The sequence below is a fragment of the Drosophila suzukii genome, chromosome Y, assembly GCF_043229965.1.
Source record: "Drosophila suzukii chromosome Y, CBGP_Dsuzu_IsoJpt1.0, whole genome shotgun sequence".
Taxonomy (NCBI): Eukaryota; Metazoa; Arthropoda; class Insecta; order Diptera; family Drosophilidae; genus Drosophila; species Drosophila suzukii.
The window spans coordinates 1,526,237-1,535,273 of record NC_092085.1 but is presented as its reverse complement, the minus strand read 5'-3'; the positions used below and the strand labels follow the sequence as shown (position 1 = coordinate 1,535,273).

At 37.9% G+C, this 9,037-nt stretch overlaps 2 protein-coding genes across 2 annotated transcripts; both read right to left on the bottom strand.

Moving 5' to 3' along the window:
- Positions 1 to 386: 386 nt before the first annotated feature.
- On the bottom strand, positions 387 to 950 carry LOC139353602 (uncharacterized). The gene has a single exon (XM_070997956.1). It carries the CDS (start codon positions 948 to 950, stop codon positions 387 to 389), a length of 564 nt encoding a protein of 187 aa, XP_070854057.1.
- Positions 951 to 5,844: 4,894 nt separating this feature from the next.
- Positions 5,845 to 6,399, bottom strand: LOC139353601 (uncharacterized). Its single transcript, XM_070997955.1, has one exon. The coding sequence runs from the start codon at positions 6,397 to 6,399 to the stop codon at positions 5,845 to 5,847; it is 555 nt and encodes a 184-aa protein (XP_070854056.1).
- Positions 6,400 to 9,037: the final 2,638 nt, after the last annotated feature.

The window sequence follows — 9,037 nt, the reverse complement described above, 5'->3', positions numbered from 1 at the left end:
AGAAATATCTTGTCTTGCCAATTCAAATTTCAAATTTTTTATTAAACTTTAAATTTATAAATCATGAGCATCAGACTTTTGAGGAGGTGTGTTGGATTATGACATTACTTCATATCGATAAGAATATCGTATAAGCAAAAGTATTCTGCTCACTACTGGTAACACTAATATCGTTTTGGTTCCGATGAGCTGGTTCAGCTCACACTTATTCCGCATAATTTTGAAGTGACAAGACGTGAAATCTGGATTCTGACGAAATAGTGTGACGCTTCCAGGAAATCACACACACACATAAATAAATTGTGTGTATTCTTATATTTACAAGTTAACTTTACCGTGATTCCTGGAGTATTATCACAGGTTTTTGAATAGAATTTTATTATAAGTTAACAACCGCAGTCACGAACACCATCCGCTGAATTAAAGACATGGCGGAGGTTGAAGTCCGACTCAACCATCTCGATGGCCTGATCCTGCGGCAAGTCGGGATGCTCAGAACGGTCCTCATACAAGTAGTGCACTGACGCCGAGCCCATGCTCTCATTCACGGACGTCAAGACAATGGCGTACTGGGTGCCAAGTGCTGCGAGCTCCTCCAGACTGGAGAGCGGTTCGTTATCATCCATTGCGATCGGCGAGCGAACTTCCGTGCACAGTCCCTTGGCGATGAGGCGATCCCGGATGCGCATAGCACCTCGGAAGCCTTGGAGATCCATGGCTATGATCTCGCAGTCGGCAATCAGATCCTGCCCCGAAGAGTCGGCCTCGGCGACGAGCACATCCTCCCCGAACTGTCTGGAGTCATGTCCGTGTTCCTCCATAGATTGAAAGGTGGCGCTGTGGACAGTCAGGGTTTTGGCCTTGAATCGGGACTGGTGCAGAGCCAGAATAGCTATGTTGGTCTGTCTTTCGCTCTCGAACTGAACAAAACCAAACGTCTCCTCTATCATTGTACCCAAAACTTTTCCATAACGTGCACATAGCTGAGCAAGTTCCTTGCGGCTGCATGGCGGCAGGTTTCCTACGAAGATTCGACTGGTAAGATGGGTTGGTCCCCTGAGCAGCAAATATCCTTCGATCGGCGTATTGGACATGTTGAAAACTTTCACTCGAGCTTGTCAAACGTGAAATAGTTTCCATTGACACGTGCGCCTAGAGATTAACCTTTCTCAGTGTTGGAAAATGTTGTTGCGATAGTATCAGATAACGTTGACAACCCTGTACCATACTCACGGTACCAATTATTAACTTTGAAAATTATATTAATACTCTCCTTTTCTTGTGGAACTGGTAACTATTCGTTTTAAAAGGTCGTTCCTTGAGTTATGAAAATGTTTGGTGCATTTTCAATAATCCCGTGCTTGTTAAATAAATAAGTATTCGTCTGGTGTAGCTTTGAAGGATGAGTACACTTTCTTTTCTTTTAAATATAAAAACAAGGAAGAACGCTATAGTCGAGTACCTCGACTATCAGATACCCGTTACTCAGATAACAAACTTTAAAATAAGTTAGCCGCGCACTTTGTTCTCTCTCCCTTGCTCTCATTTCTCGGCTCTGCTTTTGTTTCAGCCACCGCCAAGAATGAGAAAGCAACACATAAAGTAGACTAAAAACATTTATATTTATGTATGCTTGCTAAACATACACAATTTTAAGGCACATTCTGTATTTCAAAATATTTGGTTGAATAGCTTTGTTTGAAAGAATTCTATTTGCCGCGGATATTAGATTGCAATTTTTTACGTCCACACACATGCATAAATACATATGTATGTATGTATGTCGTTTTCTGGCTCTAGTGTCAAGGCTTGTCCTAACTACTTTGGTTTGAGAGCATTGGACTGAAAACGGAAAAGTTTTTTTGGGACAATCTATAGGTATATATTAAGCTAATTCATATTCTTTGAAAGAGATAAATAAAGATGTACAGATCTTTAAAGGTTTTTGCCCGTCAATGGGATAAATGGAGAAAGGGTTCATTATTCAATAGAATAAGTTAGCCGCGCACTTTGCTCTCTCTGAGCGCCGGCAGGGCTTTTTTCTTTGCCGCTAAGTTCGTCCGGCAACTACATACACGCGTAAAAACATTTCGCATTGTCTGGCTCTGACGTCATAGCTTTTTTCTTTGGAGGGTTGTGGGCGTTAGAGTGGGCGTAGCAAAATTTTTTTTTGGTCTATCGATAGGTATTGACAAGACTAATACATTTCAGTTAAAATTTTCTATCTAGCATCAAAACTGTAGGAGTTACATTTTAGGGCGGTTTGTGGGCGTTAGAGTGGGCGTGGCAGTCTACTGAAACAAACTTGCGCTGCGTAAGAAGCTCAGGAATCTGTACGCCAAATCTCAATAGCCTAGCTCTCATAGTTTCCGAGATCTCAGCGTTCATCCGGACAGACGGACAGACGGACATGGCTAGATCGACTCGGCTAGTGATCCTGATCAAGAATATATATACTTTATGGGGTCGGAAACGCTTCCTTCTGCCTGTTACATACTTTCCGACGAATCTAGTATACCCTTTTACTCTACGAGTAACGGGTATAATAATAATTATAGTTTGTGGCATGAGAGGCTAGGTCATTTGAGTAAGGGAAAGTTTTTAGAAATTAAAACCAAAAATATGTTTGACGATACAGATTTGCTGAATAACATAAAACCAGAAAATGAATTATGTGAAGCTTGTGTCAAGGGAAAGCAGGCGAGATTAAGTTTTAATAAATTTAAAAATAAGGACCACATAAGTCGACCATTATTTGTTGTACATTCTGATGTGTGTGGTCCAATAACCCCATCTACTGTTGATCATAAGAATTATTATGTAGTTTTTATTGATGAGTATACGCATTATTGTGTAACTTACCTGTTGAGTTATAAGTCAGAAGTTTTTAGTGTATTTCAAGACTATGTAGCTAAAACGCATGCTTTGTTTAATTTAAATATAGTTAACCTTTATATTGATAATGGTACGGAGTATTTATCGAATGAAATGAAAGAGTTCTGTGTTCAAAAAGGCATTAGTTACCACTTGACGGTTCCACATACTCCACATCAAAATGGTGTATCCGAAAGGATGATTAGATCTATAACGGAAAAAGCTCGAGCTTTAGTTATAGGGGGCAAGATTCAGAAAACTTTCTGGGGTGAAGCAGTGCTAACAGCCACCTACCTTATTAATAGAAGCCCAACTAGTGCATTACATGAATGCAGAAAGACACCTTTTGAAATGTGGCACAGCAAAAAGCCGTGCCTGAAGTACCTAAGAGTTTTTGGTTCGACAGTATACGTTCTCAATAAAACGAGAAAAAGAAAATTTGATGACAAGTCATGGAAAGGTATACTTGTCTGGTATGAACCAAATGGATATAAAGTATGGGATGTGGAGAATAACAAATTTGTTATTGCAAGAGATGTAGTGTTTTATGAATCAAGCAGGATAATGTCTAGAGCTGTGGATGTTGATAACAACATGGATTTTCCCATTCTTGAAGAAAATATTGAACCTGCTTTTCAAGACTCTGGTCTTATTGAGAGTGATACGGTTCAGAAAAACACTGATATGGTAGTATTAGATGTGCAGCCTAGTGAAATTGAAAATGAAGTGGAGAATGAAGTGGAAAATGCCGATCCAGAGATATCTGGTGTTTTATCTGAAGGTGAACCAAGTGACTCTAATACTCAAATTCGAAAAAGCAATAGACTAAAAGAAAAGCCCAAAATGTCATATAGAGATATGATTAAAAATTGTGTTATGAATGCGCAAACTTTAACAGGTAGTGCTCCATTATCTTTTGATGAAATTAATAATAGGAGTGATAAAGAACAGTGGAGAGCAGCTATTGAAGTTGAGCTTAATTCTCATGAAATTAACACAACATGGTCACTGGTAGAAAACAAAAACATAGTCGATTGTAAAGGGATATTTACAATAAAACAGAACGAGTTTGGTAGACCAGTAAAATATAAAGCCAGACTTGTAGCACGAGGATTTACACAGGAATGTTTAATCGATTACGACGAAACATTTGCCCCTGTGACTAGAATTGCAAGTTTCAGACTTATAATGTCTTTTTCAAACCAGTATAGCCTTAAAGTACATCATATGGATGTAAAAACTGCTTTTTTAAATGGAGATTTAAAAGAGGAAATATACATGAGAGTTCCTCAAGGACTGTCTTGTAATAGCAGTCATGTTTGTAAATTGAATAAAGCAACTTATGGTCTTAAGCAGGGGGCTAGATGTTGGTTTAAAGTGTTTGAAAAGGCTTTAAAAGATATTGGTTTTAAAAAATCCACCTGTAGATAGATGTGTATATATTTTGGATAAAGGGACTATTTTAAAAAATATATATGTTTTGTTATACGTAGATGACTTGGTTATTTGTACAGAAAACACTTTAACAATGAATAAATTTCAGTCATATTTAATGAGCAAGTTTCAAATGACAGATTTAATGGAAATTAGGTATTTTATTGGTATTAAAATAGACACAAAAGAAAGTAAAGTGGAATTAAGCCAATCATCTTATATTAAAAATATTTTATTAAAATTTAAAATGGAGCAATGTAATTCTGTAAATTCACCACTTCCAAGTAAACTTAACTTTTATTTATTAGACTCTGATGAAAGAGACGATTCTCCTTGTCAAAGTTTGATTGGATGCCTTATGTATGTAATGCTATGTACAAGGCCAGATCTCAGTATATCTGTAAATCTTTTGAGTCGGTATAGTCAGAAAAATAATAAAGAGCTTTGGCTATGCTTAAAAAGGGTGTTAAGATATCTGAAAGGTACTATTGATTTTAAGCTAACATTCACTAAAACTGAGAAGACTTCTTTGTTGGATATGTAGATTCAGATTGGGGTGGAAGTCAATTGGATAGGAGAAGTACAACAGGATATCTTTTCAAGATGTTTAAAACAAACGTTCAAAACATATAGACATCAAATATCATTTTTCACGTGAACAAGTTGAAAATAAACTAATAAAACTTGAGTATATTTCTACACATCATCAACTGGCGGATATATTAACAAAACCACTCCCAGCTCCACGCTTCGCACAACTAAGACAGCGTCTTGGCTTAACCGATTGATGGATGCAGACGACAATTCTTTTTTATATACTTACATAAAAGTTGAAGACATAATTTAATTTATCATTTAAAAGAATAATTTTTTGAAACTATGTTATTGAATTTAAAATCTGTTATATTTTCTAGTTGTTAAGTTTGGAAACAGAAGATATTCCTAATTACTTTATAATTTTCAAATTTATAAGATTACTTCCTGAAATTGCCTTTAATTGTTTTGTATGTTAATTTTGCATCACATCATTTTGTCATTTTGAATATTCATTTTTCTTTGTATTAATTTTAAGATTGACCTAATTGGGTTTTACTGGGTTTCCCCAATTCAAGCAACAAATGTTGGGTCAATGTGCACTCCCAGAAATATCTTGTCTTGCCAATTCAAATTTCAAATTTTTTATTAAACTTTAAATTTATAAATCATGAGCATCAGACTTTTGAGGGGGTGTGTTGGAATATGACATTACTTCACATCGATAAGAATATCGTATAAGTAAAAGTATTCTGCTCACTACTGGTAACACTAATATCGTTTTGGTTCCGATGAGCTGGTTCAGCTCTCACTTATTCCGCATAATTTTGAAGTGACAAGACGTGAAATCTGGATTCTGACGAAATAGTGTGACGCTTCCAGGAAATCACACACACACATAAATAAATTGTGTGTATTCTTATATTTACAAATTAACTTTACCGTGATTCCTGGAGCATTATCACAGGTTTTTGAATAGAATTTTATTATAAGTTAACAAACTCAGTCACGAACACCATCCGCTGAATTAAAGACATGGCGGCGGTTGAAGTCCGACACAACCATCTCGATGGCCTGATCCTGCGGCAAGTCGGGATGCTCAGAACGGTCCTCATACAAGTAGTGCACTGACGCCGAGCCCATGCTCTCATTCACGGACGTCAAGACAATGGCGTACTGGGGGCCAAGTGCTGCGAGCTCCTCCAGACTGGAGAGCGGTTCGTTATCATCCATTGCGATCGGCGAGCGAACTTCCGTGCACAGTCCCTTGGCGATGAGGCGATCCCGGATGCGCATAGCACCTCGGAAGCCTTGGAGATCCATGGCTATGATCTCGCAGTCGGCAATCAGATCCTGCCCCGAAGAGTCGGCCTCGGCGACGAGCACATCCTCCCCGAACTGTCTGGAGTCATGTACGTGTTCCTCCATAGATTGAAAGGTGGCGCTGTGGACAGTCAGGGTTTTGGCCTTGAATCGCGACTGGTGCAGAGCCAGAATAGCTATGTTGGCCTGTCTTTCGCTCTCGAACTGAACAAAACCAAACGTCTCCTCTATCATTGTACCCAAAACTTTTCCATAACGTGCACATAGCTGAGCAAGTTCCTTGCGGCTGCATGGCGGCAGGTTTCCTACGAAGATTAAACTGGTAAGATGGGTTGGTCCCCTGAGCAGCAAATATCCTTCGATCGGCGTATTGGACATGTTGAAAACTTTCACTCGAGCTTGTCAAACGTGAAATAGTTTCCATTGACACGTGCGACTAGAGATTAACCTTTCTCAGTGTTGGAAAATGTTGTTGCGATAGTATCAGATAACGTTGACAACCCTGTACCATACTCACGGTACCAATTATTAACTGAAAATTATATTAATACTCTCCTTTTCTTGTGGAACTGGTAACTATTCGTTTTAAAAGGTCGTTCCTTGAGTTATGAAAATGTTTGGTGCATTTTCAATAATCCCGTGCTTGTTAAATAAATAAGTATTCGTCTGGTGTAGCATTGAAGGATGAGTACACTTTCTTTTCTTTTAAATATAAAAACAAGCAAGAACGCTATAGTCGAGTACCTCGACTATCAGATACCCGTTACTCAGATAACAAACTTTAAAATAAGTTAGCCGCGCACTTTGTTCTCTCTCCCTTGCTCTCATTTCTCGGCTCTGCTTTTGTGTCAGCCACCGCCAAGAATGAGAAAGCAACACATAAAGTAGACAAAAAACATTTATACTTATGTATGCTTGCTAAACATACACAATTTTAAGGCACATTCTGTATTTCAAAATATTTGGTTGAATAGCTTTGTTTGAAAGAATTCTATTTGCCGCGGATATTAGATTGCAATTTTTTACGTCCACACACATGCATAAATACATATGTATGTATGTATGTCGTTTTCTGGCTCTAGTGTCAAGGCTTGTCCTAACTTCTTTGGTTTGAGAGCATTGGACTGAAAACGGAAAAGTTTTTTTGGGACAATCTATAGGTATATATTAAGCTAATTCATATTCTTTGAAAGAGATAAATAAAGATGTACAGATCTTTAAAGGTTTTTGCCCGTCAATGGGATAAATGGAGAAAGGGTTCATTATTCAATAGAATAAGTTAGCCGCGCACTTTGCTCTCTCTGAGCGCCGGCAGGGCTTTTTTCTTTGCCGCTAAGTTCGTCCGGCAACTACATACACGCGTAAAAACATTTCGCATTGTCTGGCTCTGACGTCATAGCTTTTTTCTTTGGAGGGTTGTGGGCGTTAGAGTGGGCGTAGCAAAATTTTTTTTTGGTCTATCGATAGGTATTGACAAGACTAATACATTTCAGTTAAAATTTTCTATCTAGCATCAAAACTGTAGGAGTTACATTTTAGGGCGGTTTGTGGGCGTTAGAGTGGGCGTGGCAGTCTACTGAAACAAACTTGCGCTGCGTAAGAAGCTCAGGAATCTGTACGCCAAATCTCAATAGCCTAGCTCTCATAGTTTCCGAGATCTCAGCGTTCATCCGGACAGACGGACAGACGGACATGGCTAGATCGACTCGGCTAGTGATCCTGATCAAGAATATATATACTTTATGGGGTCGGAAACGCTTCCTTCTGCCTGTTACATACTTTCCGACGAATCTAGTATACCCTTTTACTCTACGAGTAACGGGTATAATAATAATTATAGTTTGTGGCATGAGAGGCTAGGTCATTTGAGTAAGGGAAAGTTTTTAGAAATTAAAACCAAAAATATGTTTGACGATACAGATTTGCTGAATAACATAAAACCAGAAAATGAATTATGTGAAGCTTGTGTCAAGGGAAAGCAGGCGAGATTAAGTTTTAATAAATTTAAAAATAAGGACCACATAAGTCGACCATTATTTGTTGTACATTCTGATGTGTGTGGTCCAATAACCCCATCTACTGTTGATCATAAGAATTATTATGTAGTTTTTATTGATGAGTATACGCATTATTGTGTAACTTACCTGTTGAGTTATAAGTCAGAAGTTTTTAGTGTATTTCAAGACTATGTAGCTAAAACGCATGCTTTGTTTAATTTAAATATAGTTAACCTTTATATTGATAATGGTACGGAGTATTTATCGAATGAAATGAAAGAGTTCTGTGTTCAAAAAGGCATTAGTTACCACTTGACGGTTCCACATACTCCACATCAAAATGGTGTATCCGAAAGGATGATTAGATCTATAACGGAAAAAGCTCGAGCTTTAGTTATAGGGGGCAAGATTCAGAAAACTTTCTGGGGTGAAGCAGTGCTAACAGCCACCTACCTTATTAATAGAAGCCCAACTAGTGCATTACATGAATGCAGAAAGACACCTTTTGAAATGTGGCACAGCAAAAAGCCGTGCCTGAAGTACCTAAGAGTTTTTGGTTCGACAGTATACGTTCTCAATAAAACGAGAAAAAGAAAATTTGATGACAAGTCATGGAAAGGTATACTTGTCTGGTATGAACCAAATGGATATAAAGTATGGGATGTGGAGAATAACAAATTTGTTATTGCAAGAGATGTAGTGTTTTATGAATCAAGCAGGATAATGTCTAGAGCTGTGGATGTTGATAACAACATGGATTTTCCCATTCTTGAAGAAAATATTGAACCTGCTTTTCAAGACTCTGGTCTTATTGAGAGTGATACGGTTCAGAAAAACACTGATATGGTAGTATTAGATGTGCAGCCTAGTGAAAT

What these genes read in the sequence shown, in the direction of transcription:
- LOC139353602 (XM_070997956.1), bottom strand. Translation starts at nt 950, where the DNA reads ATGATAGAGGAGACGTTTGGTTTTGTTCAGTTCGAGAGCGAAAGACAG.
- LOC139353601 (XM_070997955.1), bottom strand. Translation starts at nt 6,399, where the DNA reads ATGATAGAGGAGACGTTTGGTTTTGTTCAGTTCGAGAGCGAAAGACAG.